Source organism: Lithobates pipiens, unplaced genomic scaffold (assembly GCF_037356315.1).
Source record: "Lithobates pipiens isolate NorthernLeopardFrog02 unplaced genomic scaffold, aLitPip1_a1.2 Scaffold_13, whole genome shotgun sequence".
Lineage (NCBI taxonomy): Eukaryota > Metazoa > Chordata > Amphibia > Anura > Ranidae > Lithobates > Lithobates pipiens.
Window position 1 is genome coordinate 288771561 of NW_027507718.1, and position 17415 is coordinate 288788975.

The 17415-nt window shown below is 41.4% G+C and overlaps 1 protein-coding gene across 1 annotated transcript; it reads right to left on the minus strand.

The window, feature by feature from the left end:
- Positions 1–8376: 8376 nt before the first annotated feature.
- Positions 8377–11547, minus strand: NEUROG2 (neurogenin 2). Its single transcript, XM_077476746.1, has 2 exons — positions 11263–11547; positions 8377–11170 (listed from the first exon to the last, which is right to left on the minus strand). The coding sequence occupies exon 2, from the start codon at positions 11167–11169 to the stop codon at positions 10585–10587; it is 585 nt and encodes a 194-aa protein (XP_077332872.1). The 5' UTR covers position 11170; positions 11263–11547; the 3' UTR covers positions 8377–10584.
- Between the last annotated feature and the right edge of the window lie 5868 nt (positions 11548–17415).

The following is a 17415-nucleotide window of genomic DNA, read 5'->3' on the forward strand; positions in this document are numbered from 1 at the left end:
AATCCAGCAGGTCAAACAAAACAAATTATTAAATCCTTTGGTTTTGCTTTTATAAAGTACAAGTAAGACAGTAGATTTTACCTAGAGAACTGTTAAAAGTTGATTGCTTTCCTTGATGCTTGTAACGTGTGATGAGAAATGTCCATTTATTTCTATTCTGAACAGATACAGCCCAACAGAAGTATACATACAGTTCTTTTCTATTAAAAACAGAAACATGCACCTTTTTTAATAAAAGGGGAAAATTCACTTTTATCAGGTTAGAGACCAATTGTTTAATAATTTAAGATCTGGGAAACATTTCGTGCCAAGGAACATCCAAGGACACAATCACAAATCTGGTCTAAACTAGCACAATTTAAAGGCATTTAAACGCATATTAATGACACACAATTGGAAACGAGTCATTAAACAGAAGAAGCGTTTTAGCACACTTGCACACGAGTAACATGAATAACGCTTTTTCCGCTCAGGCAGCACCCAGCTTATTACTGGTTGAATGTGTTCACTCTTTATTGAACTTTTATAATTGTGATTACATTGAAAAGAAGCACAACTTTTTTGCCCTTTGGAGCATTACCCCAATTACTGGCGATGAAGCTCAGTATATGATATCAGTGTGTTCTGCAGCCTTTAATTGCTGTGGGAGGGGTGTTTATTCATAAAGGATTTAATGGCTTTGTGCTTGGGTTGTGCCAGGGGTTTGGAGCCTGTCAAGCAGGGCATTGCCTGTAGACAATCGATATTCACAAGCCTGAGGACTGACAAGTGTTTAAAGGGAGCTCAGTAGGAAGCAGGTAGCTCATAACACATGTGCTTTCCCATACAGGAATGCCTGCGGCTAATTAGACATATTTAAGCCTTGAGTGTATTTGCATCTTTATTTGGCATTCTAATTCTTAATGCAGAGAGCCTTTTACATGACTTCAGGGACAAATCGCTCCCATTCTACATGAATAAATTACATTTAAACCAGGAGTTTCTTTTATTTTACAAAATGTATAAATTATACATAGATGTTGAAGCACACGATAAAAGAGCATCTCAAAGGACTCAAGTGAGAGAGCACACATAAAATGTTAAAATATAACTCTTCAACCCCTGTCATAATATTTTATTTCTTTTTAACTACATTTGAATTTTAAGCAATTGGAACAAACTTAATGGTCAACATTAAGGGATATTTCCACAGATTTTGGGCAATTTTAAGTGAACTTTCCACCTTACAACCTTTTTAAAAGTCACTGGTTCTGTACTACTTCCCTATAACATTAGAGCAACTCTTTTTACAATGACTGATATGCCATAATCAACTTGAGTTGAGATGTGTTAGCCCCCAAGCCCAAATTTGTGCCCCAGCCCCATTAGCAGTGCTTGCTCTGTAGCTACCTACACATAGATAGAAGATAAAGCTTACCATACAACTGTAGAATTATGTTCAATAATTTATGTTTTTGGAATATTTGTTACTGGGGTCAAATTAACCTTTGTTTTTGACCATAATGATGAGAAAATTCAAAAGAAGAGGATGGAAAAATGTTCCCAAACAAATTAAATTCTATCTGTAAGCGTGATTTTTATTCAGGAAAAATCGCAAATATTATAAGGAAACCTGATTAATATGTCTAGGGTTCTGTTCAAATAGCAGGCATTGAAGACATTTTTACAGACTTTTATACTAAATTAGTTGGGTCAAGGATGGCAACAAAGAATGCTCTGATACACAATTTTTCATAATTTCAATATAAACAAAATTCTAACTGTGTATGGTCAGCTTTAGTATCTCTGCAACACAGGTTAGCTATCTTTGTATTCAGTACAAAATGCAGAGACTGTTGGAGGAACCTGCCATGAGGTTTGGAGAACACTGAAAATGTTTTGTAACCACGTTGCTAGCTAAATTCCACAACTTTACAAACCTACATGAATAAATTCCTGCCATTTCACAAGCTACACCTTTTTACATTAAAAACACAGGGGTTAATTTACTAAAGACAAATAGACTGTGAACCCTGCAAATGCAGTTGCTCCAGAGCTTAGTAAATAAGGAAAAGGCTACACTCTACAATGAATGCCCAATCACATGCAAGGAAAAAACAAAACAAAAAAAACAGTATTTGTGCTTACACATGATTGGATGATGGAGGTCAGTAGAGCTTCTGCTCATGTACTAAGCTCTGGAGCAACTTCACTTGCAGAGTGCAACTGCAATTGCAAAAGTGCACAGTTTATTTGCCTTCAGTAAGTCAACTCCATTGATTTTGTAGTCCAGGCCAGTAATTTTGCCTGGGCTGAGATAAGGTCATCAGTCTGCTGGAAATAAGAGGAAGCTTTTTTTAGATTCCTCAGGCTTAAGCTAGCCATAGCTGGATCGAAAATAGACAGAATCAGCAGGGACCGTTCACATTTCAATCCATCTAATGCTCGGCTTCTCTCAGATGGGAATGTTGAAAATTGTCATTGCAATCAGTGCATGCAGCCAATTGGCTGCAGTGCTGATCGGTGTATTCTGACAGCGGAGGATTCTCCTCTGTCAGAGTTCAATGTCTCAGTGGGGCAGATTTCTCTATCCACCTTGCTTGTGTGGATGGAGGAATCTGTTCTTTTTTTTTTTTTTATATCAGTCCACTGGCTGATCCATCTATCGCCATCTTTATCATCACCTCATAAGAATAACAAAAAAAAAAGCCGCTCCGGGTGAGTAAGTCTCTGGTTAATCCCCACACACACTAGTCAGGTGCTAGCCCAGCTCACATGCTGTGTAACATAAGGAAATGATTCTGGACGGCCACACTTCCAATAATCTTTTTATTGAAGCTTCATATGACAAGTGGTTGACAGATGGAGCAGGGGACAAAGAGGTATGCGCTTTTTGCGCAATTGTTAGCGCTTATTTATTACCTATTGGAACTAGTCACCACAATCACCTGTTTACTGCTCTAATGTGTCATCATTAGGTTACAGGTGAACTAACCAATTAAATACAATACTTAGCTGGTATCACAAAGAAAACCTGGCTGCCGTACATAGTACATACACTCAGGTCTAATGTGAAGAGTTCGGTCCGGATCCACTGTCAGAAAAAATCTGATACACCAATTGAACTCAGAGCATTCTTGACACATCATTCAAAATCATTGTACAGTAGCAACAACATATACAATATAATAGAAAAAAATATGTATACAGTATTTTATTTATACACACAATCAAGTTGATGTTAAGAGCAAATGATTTTAAAAGTAAAAGAATATCATGAGGCCCAATACTGACATATTCTCAAAATGTGTGTGTGTGTATATATATATATATATATATATATATATATAGCCTCAGATGAATGTCACTGGATGTATAAAGCTGCAGGAGATCCATTGAGACAAAGGAAGGGAAATGTCCACGTCCACTAATAGGTTGCAGGAGATGCACTAAAGGAAGGTATCCAAAATGTTATTTTATATATATATATATATATATATATATATATATATATATATATATATATATATATATATATATATATGGTGTTAATAGACTGCAGGAAATTAGCTGAGAAAAAAAATATGAAGGGAAATAGGTGCTAACAGACTGCAGGAAATCAGCTAAGAAAAGGAATTATCATTAAGAATACCCTTCTTGATCCCCTTCAGTCTGGTTTTCGGCCTCAACACTCCACTGAACTGCTCTTTTAAAACTCACAAATGATTTACTAACAGCAAAAAGCAATGGATACTATTCTGTACTCCTACTTCTGGACCTTTCAGCTGCCTCTGATACGGTTGACCACCCCTCCTCCTCAAAAAAACTTTACTCCTTTGGTCTCTGTGACTGTGCTCTTCGCTGGCTCTCATCCTAACTATCTCACCGCATTTTCAGTGTCACTTGCAATTCTACTTCCTCTTCTTCCCTTCCTTTCTCTGTCAGGGTCCCCCAAGGTTCTGTTTCTTGGACCTCTCCTATTTTTAATCCATACCTCCTCTCTGGGTCAGCTGATTGCCTCCCGTGGCTTTCAATATCATTTCTACGCTGACGGCACCCAAATCTATCTCTCCTCCCCTCAGCTCACTCCATCACTAATTTACTAACACACATATCTGTCTGGATGTCACACCACTTCCTCAAACTCAACTTGTTCAAAACCAAGCTCATAAAAGTTCCTTCCCCGCGTGCCTCTTCCCCTGATTTCTCTGTCAAGAGCAATGGTACAACCATCCACCCATTCCCGCATGCCAGGGTGCTAGGAGTTATCTTGGACTCTGAACTCTCCTTTCAGCCCCACATCCAATCATTGTCCAAGGCTTGCCGCCCCAACCTCCACAACATCTCTAAAATACGTCCCTTCCTAACCAATGAGACCACATTGATGAAGTCACGTGATGCGACTATACGCGTTGGAATTGGAGCAATAGGCGGACCCGGAAGTGACAGAAGTATACAAGCTCGGTGCTCGTGGAGTGTTACCTGTGTTTTTTTTTTTTTAAGTGAGTGTATCTATGTTTGTGTTTTTAAAAAATTGACATATTTTAAATGGGATTACGCTATTGGAATCTTTCTTCCATTTTCCTACTTCCCTAAACTGAGCTTACTAGAGGAGAAGGTTACACCACGATACATCTCTGTAAACCATCTCTGTCCCTCTCTGTAAAGAGGGACCCTCTGGGCACTGCTGCATTTGATCCATTCATGCTGTAACCTTACAGCAGTAAGGAGAGGGGCTTGTACACATTCAGGTGTCCCTACAGTGGATTGGCCTGGCATCGGCCTTTTTTTTCTGTTTACGGTGGAGGGATATGCCACTCGTCTCAACATTGTTTGATTGTCACAATATTTTTTGGGACTGTGTTTACACGTTTAAGATACTCTAATCTAGAGTGTGCATTGGACTTTTTCATTTATATTTATGATCATTATTGCTATATGCTATCAACTATTTCAAGACTACATGTTAGTAATATTTTTTCTGTGATTGGTCTTATTATCAAGTTGCCACCACCAGGTACTGATGATTACTGTTTGTAGAAAATTTGTTTCACTTTGCACTTTAGCGCAAGTTTACAATTGTATAGATATATACCTTTGTGTTTTGATTTTGCACTTCAAATCTGATTGGTTGGTGTGGGTTACTGCACTGTGAGCAGTATTTAATGCACCTATAAAGTTGCCATTTTGTAGTAAGAACATTGCAGATCAGGACATGATCAGGGGCTGATTTAGGAAAAAATTGTGTTTTGCCTGAAGTTTAAAATTGTCTTTAAACCTAGACTTTTTTTACCTTAATGCATGTCCTGCGTTAAGGTAAAAAATGCTTAGGCAACAGTATCCCTCCCCACCCCTTCCCCTTATAGTACCTGAGTACTCACTTGATCTAGAACTGTGCCCATCTGCAGCGGCTCTTCCTTCTCTCCCCATTCTCATAGGTCGGTCAGTCACATCTTGTGATGAGAAAGCGGGATTCTGGCTGAGCCCCGCTGTCTGTGTCTATGGACGTAGGCAGAGGGGCTTGGAATCAAGCCCATATGAGTGCCCCCCTAGCAAGTGGCTTGCTAGGGGGGCACTTGGAGAAGAGGAGGAGCCAGGAGCACCAGCGAGGGACCCAAAAAGAGGACGCTCAGGCCTGCTCTGTGCGTGGAAAGTATACACTTGTTAGTTATTTAAAAGAAAAGTAAGCCTTTACTATAGCTTTAATTGTTTTCATATAATTGTATAGGATAACACATGTGTATTTCATAGCCATCTACATATTGAGGGATTCAAAAAAGTTGCTGCGCCCCTTTTCAGCTGTGCCGATTCAAGTGAAAAATTCAAGCATTTCTAACTTGCTCCACTTCTACAATGTGGCACAAAACTGGCGCCAAATTCAGGATAAAATACCGACAGTTCGTATGTTACGAAAGTGAAGCTAATCAATACCAACTTTCTTTGGGCGCAATGGGGTTTATTTACTAAAACTGGAGAGTGCAAAATCTGGTACAGTTCTGCATAAAAAAACATTTAGCTTTCAGGTTTTTTTTTTGTCAAAGCTTAAACAGGTATAAACTGCAGTCTGCTCACATAATTTGTGATGAAAACATCTTTGCCATTCTGAAGCTTCCCTTCAACCACTTTGCATATTTCATATACAGTATACTGTGATTCTGTACTTACCAAATATGCTGCAGAAATCTCCCTCTATTGAGTCTGGCTGCAGCCATTTTAACTGTGGGCAGCTGAAGCTGCTGCCTCTTCACTTCCTGGATTTAGACAGACACACAGAGGCACACCTCCAGCCCTGCAGCTTTCATTGGCCCTCTTATGACTCATCCCCCCTCCCTTTCCGGCAAATTCTCACAAAACAGAGAGAGAGCTGAGCATGATGTCATAGGCCTAGGCTAATGACCATACACAAAACATGAAGTGGACTGTATAAGGTATTTACTGGCGGAAAAAAATGGTTTTACTATCCAAAATTAAAACAACAAGGGCAGAAGATTTAAAAGATGGAAAGGTGAAAAAATTACTGAAGGTCTGCTTTAATTGAACAAGCTGAAGTTTGAAGCTGATTGGCTCCAATGCACAGCTGCACCAGATGTTTCACTCTCCAGTTTAGTAAATCAACCCCAGAAAGACAAATTTTGAAAAAATGTCTTGCATGTGTTCTAAAAGTGGAGCAACTTGTGCCAAATTCAAGTACAAGTCCTAAACGGGTACATGATTCGTGCACATGCTGTGACACTTTTAGAATGCATGCGAGACACTTTTGCAAAATCTGTCTGTGTCAGAGATTCCAGGGATTGTGTTGGTCTTCACATTACTTTGCAATCTCTCAGTCTTTTGGCTGATCCAAGGAACAGTTCATAATTCAGAAGTGTAATAACCCATGACAACCAATGAGAATACATTTTGTACTGTTCTGCCTATAGCAAAGTGAATTTGGATTGGCTCTACACTTATAAATGAGCACTTATGGATTAAGAACTCCCTAATATTAAACTTACTAGAGCTTAAAATCATTAATGCAAACACAAACCATACTGATCTTAATTGATGCATGAAAATAGATATAATCTACATAGTTAGTCTGGTTGAAAAAAGACACAAGTCCATCTAAGTAAGACCAGAACCCCAGATAACTGGCATTCATGCAGGAAATAAACCTAAGAAATGTGTTACTTGAATAATTAGGGATTTGAATGTAAATTCCACTGTGGCACTAAATGAACTAAATTATTTATTCTTATCTGTAAAGCTCTGAGGAATATGTTACATTATATAAATAAATATTTAATAGAAAAAGAAAATGCAAAAATTTCAACATTTCCAGTTTTTGTTCACATTTTAGTAAAACATTCTGATCCCTGAATTTAATCACATGCGTATACTTTACTTAAAATTTAACACTCTAGTACTAGTGAACCAGTGTTTTACAGGATCTCATTTATGTTGTGAACACTCATGCTAGTTTATTGTGTCAATAAATGTTTTAAAACTACTGAACTGTTCCAATGCAAACAATTATTGCCCATATAGTGTGTTGACAAAGTATCTGTTTAAAATCAATAATGTAACAAGTAGTCAAAAACAAAATAAAAAAAATAAAAAAAGGCTACTTGAATAAGTAAAAGTTATTTTTTTAAAACAAATGGTTAATATATAGCATTTAATTCTTCTTTCAATTATTTATTTAAAAAATAAATAAAAAACATATTTTAAAATTAGATTTTTTTTTTTTTTTACTCTTGCAAGTGAAAAAAAAAAACTTTATTGTACGAAGTAGACATAATAACATTAATGTTTCTAACTAAAAGTGTGTATTTTAATAAAGAAAAGTATTCAAAAGAATAAATATATAAAGAGTAACTGATTAGTTGTAATAATATTAAGTATAGTTTTGTAATGAGATCCTGATAACAAGGAGTAGCTTGTGGTTTGTAAAGTTTAGCTGAGCATTCTTTTTTTTTTTTTTTTCATGATTTATATATTAGATTTATATGATTTTAATATAATTTTAAAACAAGTAAAGTGTATGACAGAGGGCTTTGAGTCAGATTGTCAATCAAACTGGGATTATAGCATTGCTCTGCAGACTCCATTAATTTAAAAGTTTCAAGCTTTAATAAAAGTTTATATACTGTATGTGTGTGTGTGTATATATATATATATATATATATATATATATATATATATATATATATATATATATATCTATAGATATATATATATATATATATATATATATATATATATATATATATATACGCACACACTGACATATTTTGAACTATTAAAATTATGTGTGAGGAGACCTTGTATGAAAATTAAGTATGTATAGCTGGAAACATACAATAAGAGAACCTCAATACATCAAAGGGACTTTAAACAGACAGAAAACGACAAATATTAAGAAACATATATATTTTATTTAATAATTATTAGCACAAGATCTCATATCTTGCTGTAAATACATTCTAAAATAAACTCTTTCAAATATACAAAAAAAAAATACATATACTCCGTGAAACTGTCATCTGTAATAAATAAAAGGGACCACGTATCTGGTCCCAGTGATCCTCCTGGTCTGTTGATTCTGTTTAATCTCCTGAAACAATGGTGGCTTCTCATCCTCTGAAAGCTAAGATAAATAATGTATGAAGGAAACCTCCCTTTTCATTTTTCCCTTTTCTTCACATTTTCTGCTTTTGATAGTGAGTTCTGCCTAAATTTTCACGCTTCCATTCAGAGGACACAAAAGCCTACAAATTATACAATGACTTCTAACCTGGCCCTCCGGCGAACAACTTTTTTTTTTTGCATTTTTTTTCTTCAAATAAATCATAAAGACAGATGGAATCGGGGTACAGAGACTGACAGAACAAAAAAGGTATTGTGACAAAATCTGGCCAAGTGAACCAAGTGCACGTCAGAGAGAAAGTTTGCCATGGCAGGTGAAATTCCCACACCAATCAACAATGAGTGGGAAAGAAAACAGATGCCAGATTGGTACAATCAAGTGTGGTAAGAGCAACATTTAACATCGCTGACATTTCCACATTGACTTAAAAGGGGACTCCAGGTTTCCTGACACTTTGAATACGTTTTTCGCTCCAAGCTTGCCCTTAGGAATTATTTAAAGTGACAGGAAAAGTGGAATTCTCTGGTAATGACTGGCTGCCTGGATCACACACAGGGAGCCAAATTTAGTTAAACTGGCCATAGATGGATGGAAATTTGGCTGGTTCAGCAGAGCCTGGGCAAATTCTGATCCATCCATGGCTGTTCCTGTTTGAGAATAGTCAATCTAAAGACTAAGGCTTGGTTCACACCTAAACCGTCTGCGGATCGCACAGTGACGCTGTCCGTTCCTGTTCTCCATTTCAGGAACGAATCAGGGCAGAATCTTTGCCTGAATTCGGAGGCAAAGACACACAGTGCAGTATGTTTCTGTGCAGTGCGCTCCGCAGCCGCCCCGGAGAAATATGAACTGGCTCCATAGAGAGTCGGTCATATTCTCCTGCTTTGTGAATTGGATGCATGGGGAAACCCACATCCAATTCGCATTGGTGTGAACCCAGCCTTAGTCCTTGTTCACACTTGTGTGATGCGGGAACCAGTGCGGGTTCCGACCTCGCATCTCACTCGCAGGCAGTTCACACTGCTCTCTACGAACCACTGCGGGTGTCAATGTAAAGTTAATGACACCCCCTAAGTGTGTTTGCAGATAGCAGTGTGAACTGTGAAATTGAACAGGAATCATATAGCATGGGTGTGAACAACCATGCGATCTGATTCCAGTGTGGACCAAAAAAAAGGGTCCTGCACCATTTCGGTGTGAATGTGATGCAATTTCAGCCATACAGTCTGTATGGCTGAATTTGCATCCTATGTGATGTGCACAGCAATGCGGTGCGAATCACATGCGATGTCTGGCATTGCACTAGTGTGAACCCAGCCTGATGACTCTTCTCAAATGGGACAGTTGATACATTTTCATTTGATCAGTGCTTACAGCCAATCAGCTGCAGCGCTGACTAGTGTACTGTGACAGTGGAGGAGTCTCCCTGTCAAATGCAATAGCACAGCAAGTAGAATTCCTCCATCCACCTCCAATGTGTGGATGGGACAATCTGTTGAATTTTTTTTTATCAGTAAGCTGGCTGATCACAAAGCATAAAAACAAAAAACAACAAACAAAAATAAGATGAATCAATTTATGGGCAGCCTAAAACTGGAGCATCTGAACATGACAACCAATCAGCTTTTAGCTTCCATTTTCAAAGCTTAACTAAACAACCTGAAGGTAAAAGCTGAATGGTTAGGCTTAGCTACTCCAGTTTTACTAAATCCCCCTCCAGCTTTCTTTTTTTCACCTACCCTTCTTCTGACAATATTCTCTAGTCTTGATTTCTATCACTGATTCTAAGATCTGTCATATGGATCAGGCTATCACAGCCTACAACTCACCCCCCCTGATCATACCAATGACATGCCTCCAGTACTACTTCTACATCAACAATAACATTGGATGTAAAGGAAGCCAGATGTTCTGCATTTGTCTCTCGACTCTAGAAATATCGGGTGGATGTGATGATCCCAGCGCTGAGTCCACGTTCAGAGATAAGGTATGCTGGCTGGTACAAGGAGATGCTGGCTCAGGTGATGGACAGGGGGCTGCCAGTAGTCTAGAATGTCCGAGGTAGAGGTGGCAGGGCTGACAGGGGACAGGGAGCTGCAGGAGGAGGATGGGGACGAGGAGCAGCTCCAGGAGGAGGAGGATGGGCTGGGGGATGAAGAAGAGTCCTGGATACATCCGTGCAGCTGATCGGCCAGGCGGATTGTCTCTGACAGTGCCCAAATGTAGTTGTGGGCAAAGCGCAGGGTCTCGATCTTGGTAAGCTTGGCATCCTCGGGGAAGGCGGGCAGCACCTCGCGCAGTTCGTCCAGTGCGGAGTTGAGGTTGTGCATGCGGTTCCTCTCCCGGTTGTTGGCTTTCAGCCTCCGGGTCTTCTTGATCTTCATGACCACCTCTCCGTTCTTGGTGCTGCTCCTGGCTCGGTGCCTCTTGGGCTTGTCTGGCAGGGTGAGGAGCGGCTCCTCGTCTGACAGCGGGCTCCGCGGGGATGGGGACAGCGAGCAGTGCGGGGATGAGGAGAGCTCCTCCTCTTCTTCTCGGTACTCGTTCTTCACCTGCACCATCCTGTAACAAGACACAGAGACATTAGTAATCCGCACAGACAGACCCAGCTCCCCTTAGTAAGACACTAGGTATATTAGCGGCCCCGTACTTACGTTTTGTGCTATAGAAGTGTGTGGTGGGTGTTTGTTGTGCTCCCGGCACGCGTCCTACAGCCAGGCTCCCGGTACAAGCTGCCTGCGGTTTAGTGGCTGTGTGTCTGGCACACGACCCTCCTAAAATCCCTTATATACACCCTGCCAGACAATCAAAGCTACCCCGGGGCAGCGCGCCCCCCTCTCCTCATCCTCATCACTCATTTCCCTCCCTTCACCTTGTCATCTCCTCCGCTCCTCCGGATTCCTGCCCTCTCATTGGTGGCTCCCGCTCGGCTGAAGCGTGCCGCTAATTTCATGAATCAATAGGGCCGGGTGTGGCAGCCAATGGCAGGGCGCGGAATCCTGGACAGGGGGCCAGAGAGACACGCGCCCTCTCAGAGCAGCTGATGAGACGGACGGGAGGAGGGGGCGGGGTGGCTGCAGCTTTGTGGTAGTCATCCTGAGCTCTGTCAGCCCTCCACTCTCCTCACAGTCTCCTCAGGCTCACTCACAGAGATGCTCCGAAATCAAACTTCATACAGTTCTGTGCCAAGGAATGTTACACGTTCTGTACAAACTACAGGGAAAATAAACTGAGCAGTGTTTTTCAAGCTTTGTTCAGTCATGGCACCCTTTAAAAACATGTACAATCTTGAGGCACCCCATTCTCAAATGTAAAAAACTAAACTAATGCTTGACAGATGCCTTGAAAAAGTATTCACACCCCTTGAAATTTTCCACATATTGTCATGTTACAACCAAAAAAGTAAATGTTTTTATTGGAATTTTATGTGATAGACCAACACAAAGTGGTACATAATTGTGAGGTGGAAGGAAAATGATAAATGGTTTTCAATTTTATATATATATATTTTTTTTTACAAATAAATATCTGAAAAGTGTGGCGTGCATTTGTATTCAACCCCTTTTACCCCAATAACCCAAAACTGAAATCTAGTGGAACCAATTTCCTTCAGAAGTCACCTAATTAATAAATAGAGACCAACACAAAGCGCCACATAATTGTGAAGCTGAAGGAAAATGATAAATGGTTTTCAACATTTTTTACAAATATCTGAAAAGTGTTGTGTGCATTTGTATTCAGCCCCCTTTACTCTGATACCCCATAACTAAAATCTAGTGGAACCAATTGCCGTCAGAAGTCACATAATTAATAAATAGAGTCCATATGTGTGGAATTTACTTTTAGTATAAATACAGATGTTCTGTGAAGACCTCAGAGGCTTGTTAAAGAAACTTAGTGAACAAACTGCATCATGAAGGCCAAGGAACACAACAGACAGGTCAGGGATAAAGTTGTGGAGAAGTTTAAAGCAGGGTCAGGTTATAAGAAAATATCCCAAGCTTTGACCATCTCACGGAGCATTGTTCAATCCATCATCTGAAAATTGAAAGAGTATGGCACAACTGCAAATCTACCAAGACCTAACTGTCCATCTAAACTGACAGGCTGGGCAAGGAGAGCATTAATCAGAGAAGCAGCCAAGAGGCCCATTATAACTCTGGAGGAGCTGCAGAGATCCACAGCTCAGGTGGGAGAATCTGTCCACAGGACAACTAGTAGTCATACACTCCACAAATCTGGCCTTTATGAAGCCATGTGGGGGACACAGCAACCATGGTTGCTCTGGTCAGATAAGACCAAAATTGAACTTTTTGGCCTTAAAGAAAAACACTATGTGTGGGAGAAAACTAGCACTGCACATCACCCTGAACACACCATCCCCACTGTGAAATCAGAGTTGATGGGAAGATGGATGGAGCCAAATATGGGGCAATCTTTGAATAAAACCTGTTATGCCGTGTACACACAACCGGACTTTCCATCAGAATAAACTCCGACTGTCTTCCCGGCAGAGTTCCGACCGAACGGACTTGCCCACACAGGATTGGAGCAAAGTCCATTTGTTTATAACACGATAACGTACGACGGGACTAGAATAGGAAGTTCAATAGCCAGTAGCCAACCAGCATACAGACGAACGGTTTTTCCAATAGAAATTGATTCAGTCGGAAAGATTTAAAACATGTTCTATTTCTAGGTCTGCCTGAATTTTTGAAAGAAAAATGATCAGATCATGGGCGTCCGCAGAACTTTTTCCAGGGGGGGGCATCATTTCAAGGCCACTCATGCTCCGCCCCTTTTCGACAATCTCATGAAAATCTTTCCACTGGTAATACATATGTGTTATATAACAGATAATTCATCTTCACTTTGTATTGGAACTTACTCTGGCGGCTGTGTTCCATGCCCATATAGCCTAGAGAATGTACATCTTTTTACATTGCAATACATCTGTTGTGGCCATATTTTGATCTCATACTGTCACTGTATAGGCTGTTTTCATCAAGATAAAAATATGGCAACAACAGATGTATTGCAATGTAAAAAGATGTACATTCTCTAGGCTATATGGGCATGATACGCAGCCACCTGAGTAACCTTGCGGACGCCCATGCTTTCAAAAACCAGCCCTGGAAAAAATTTCATACCAGCCTCACAGCATTATTATACCAGCCCAACAGCATAACGTCATTATTTTCTTGTTCATGAAAGGGAAAAAACATGCATTTTAACCAGTTGCCGACCGCCGCACGCCGATGTACGTCGGTACAATGGCACGGGCAGGCATAAGGACATACATGTACGTCCCTTGCCTCCCGCGGGTCGGGGGCCCGATCGGGCCCCCGCCCGGTGCCTGCGGCGGTCGGTATTCGTTCGGGAGCGATCCCGGACGAGGGGACGGCCATTCATTCATGGCCACCCCCTCGCGATCGCTCCCGACGAATAGAAATCCCCGGTGACATCACTTCCTCTCCTGTAATGTAAACACAGGAGAGGAAGTGATGTATTCTCTCCTCCGTGTCGGTATTTTTCGTTCCGACACGGAGGAGAGCGGATCAGTAAGTTGCACCAACACTCACACACACAGTAGAACATGCCAGGCACACTCACACCCCCCCTTTACCCCCCGATCACCCCCCCAATTACCCCTGCCCCCCAGTCACAGTGACACCAATGTCATTTTTTTTTTTTTTTTTTTTTTTGCATTGGTGTCATTTGTGACTGTAATAACTGTTAGGGCAGTTAGAGTTAGCCCCCTTTAGTTCTAATGTACCCCCCTAACCCCCCCAATAAAGGTTTAACCCCGTGATCACCCCCCGTCGCCAGTGTCACTAAGGCTGGGTTCACATTGCAGCGGTTTATGAGAACGAATGCGATTCGCACCGCACTGCAGTGCAAATCACATCCGATCTCTGTGCGATTCGAGTTCAGCCATTCGCCGCACCCGCCGCACCCGCCACACCCGCCGCACCCGCCGCAAATTCGCACGGGACCCTTTTTTTGGCCCGCAGCAGAATCGGATCGCATGGGTGTTCACACCATGCGATCCGAGTTTGCAGATCGCACTGCGATAGGCGAACTGATCTGGGGGTGTCAGTAACATTTCACTGACACTCCCAGCAGTTCGCATAGGGCAGTGTGAACTGCCGCCGGGAGGCATGCGATGCGGGAACCCGCCGCGGATTCGCGGCGTTTCCGCATCGCTCCAGTGTGAACCCAGCCTAATAAGCGATCATTTTTCTGATCGCCGTATTAGTGTCACAGGTGACGCTAGTTAGGCAGGTAGGTATTTAGGTTCGCCGCAGCTTTTTATAGCGCCAGGGACCCCCATATACTACCGCATAAAGCCCCCTGATTGCCCCCTAGTTAACCCTTTCACCAGTGATCACCATATAACTGTTACAGGTGACGCTGGTTGGTTAGTTATTTTTTTATAGTTTCAGGGCACCCGCCATTTATTACCTAATAAAGGTTTAACCCCCTGATCACCCGGCGGGTGTCATTTGTGACTAATAACTGTTAGGGCAGTTAGGGTTAGCCCCCTTTAGTTCTAAGGTACCCCCCTAACCCCCCCAATAAAGGTTTAACCCCGTGATCACCCCCCGTCGCCAGTGTCACTAAGGCTGGGTTCACATTGCAGCGGTTTATGAGAACGGATGTGATTCGCACCGCACTGCAGTGCAAATCACATCCGATCTCTGTGCGATTCGAGTTCAGCCATTCGCCGCACCCGCCGCACCCGCCGCAAATTCGCACGGGACCCTTTTTTTGGCCCGCAGCAGAATCGGATCGCATTGGGTGTTCACACCATGCGATCCGAGTTTGCAGATCGCACTGCGATATGCAAACTGATCTGGGGGTGTCAGTAACATTTCACTGACACTCCCAGCAGTTCGCATAGGGCAGTGTGAACTGCCGCCGGGAGGCATGCGATGCGGGAACCCGCCGCGCATTCGTGGCGTTCCCGCATCGCTCCAGTGTGAACCCAGCCTAATAAGCGATCGTTTTTCTGATCGCTGTATTAGTGTCACAGGTGACGCTAGTTAGGCAGGTAGGTATTTAGGTTCGCTGCAGCTTTTTATAGCGCCAGGGACCCCCATATACTACCGCATAAAGCCCCCTAATTGCCCCCTAGTTAACCCTTTCACCAGTGATCACCATATAACTGTTACAGGTGACGCTGGTTGGTTAGTTATTTTTTTATAGTTTCAGGGCACCCGCCATTTATTACCTAGTCTCACTAGTGTACCCCTAAATTTAGGGGTGTCTACTTTCCAAAATGGGGTCATTTGGGGGGGGTTTGTGCCATCTTGGCATTTTATGGCCTTCAAAACTGTAACGCCCTTAGAAAGCCTGAAGGCGGTGCTTGGTTTTCGGGGCCCCGTACGCGGCTAGGCTCCCAAAAAGTCCCACATATGTGGTATCCCCATACTCAGGAGAAGCAGCAGAATTTATTTTGGGGTGTCATTTCACATATGCCCATGGCATGCGTGAGCAATATATCATTTAGTGACAACTTTGTGAAAAAAAAAAAAAAAAAAAAGTTTGTAATTTTCCCGCAACTTGTGGCAAAATATAAAATATTCCATGGACTCAACATGCCTCTCAGCAAATAGCTTGGGGTGTCTACTTTCTAAAATGGGGTCATTTGTGGGGGTTTTGTGCCATCTTGGCATTTTATGGCCTTCAAAACTGTAATAGGTAGTGAGGAGTGAAATCAAAAAATTACGCCCTTAGAAAGCCTGAAGGCGGTGCTTGGTTTTCGGGGCCCCGTACGCGGCTAGGCTCCCAAAAAGTCCCACATATGTGGTATCCCCGTACTCAGGAGAAGCAGCAGAATTTATTTTGGGGTGTCATTTCACATATGCCCATGGCATGCATGAGCAATATATCATTTAGTGACAACTTTGTTAAAAAAAAAAAAAAAAAAAAAAGTTTGTAATTTTCCCGCAACTTGTGGCAAAATATAAAATATTCCATGAACTCAACATGCCTCTCAGCAAATAGCTTGGGGTGTCTACTTTCTAAAATGGGGTCATTTGTGGGGGTTTTGTGCCATCTTGGCATTTTATGGCCTTCAAAACTGTAATAGGTAGTGAGAAGTGAACTCAAAAATTTACGCCCTTAGAAAGCCTGAAGGCGGTGCTTGGTTTTCGGGGCCCCGTACGCGGCTAGGCTCCCAAAAAGTCCCACATATGTGGTATCCCCATACTCAGGAGAAGCAGCAGAATTTATTTTGGGGTGTCATTTCACATACGCCCATAGCATGTGTGAGCAATATATCATTTAGTGACAACTTTGTGTAAAAAAAAAAAAATATTTTTTTTTTTGTCATTATTCAATCGCTTGAGGCAAAAAAATAAAATATTCAATGGGCTCAACATGCCTCTTATCAATTTCCTTAGGGGGTCTACTTTCCAAAATGGGGTCATTTGGGGGGGTTTTGTACTGCCCTGCCATTTTAGCACCTCAAGAAATGAGATAGGCAGTCGTAAACTAAAAGCTGCGTAAATTCCAGAAAACGTACCTTAGTTTGTAGATGTGACAACTTTTGCGCAAACCAATAAATATACAATTATTGACTTTTTTTTTACCAAAGACATGTGGCTGAATACATTTTGGCCTAAATGTATGACTAAAATTGAGTTTATTGGATTTTTCTAATAACAAAAAGTAGAAAATATCATTTTTTTTCAAAATTTGCGGTCTTTTTACGTTTATATCGCAAAAAATAAAAATCGCAGAGGCAATCAAATACCATCAAAAGAAAGCTCTATTTGTGGGAAGAAAAGGACGCAAATTTT

Coding starts and splice junctions, on each gene's coding strand:
- NEUROG2 (XM_077476746.1), bottom strand. CDS start 11,169: ATGGTGCAGGTGAAGAACGAGTACCGAGAAGAAGAGGAGGAGCTCTCC.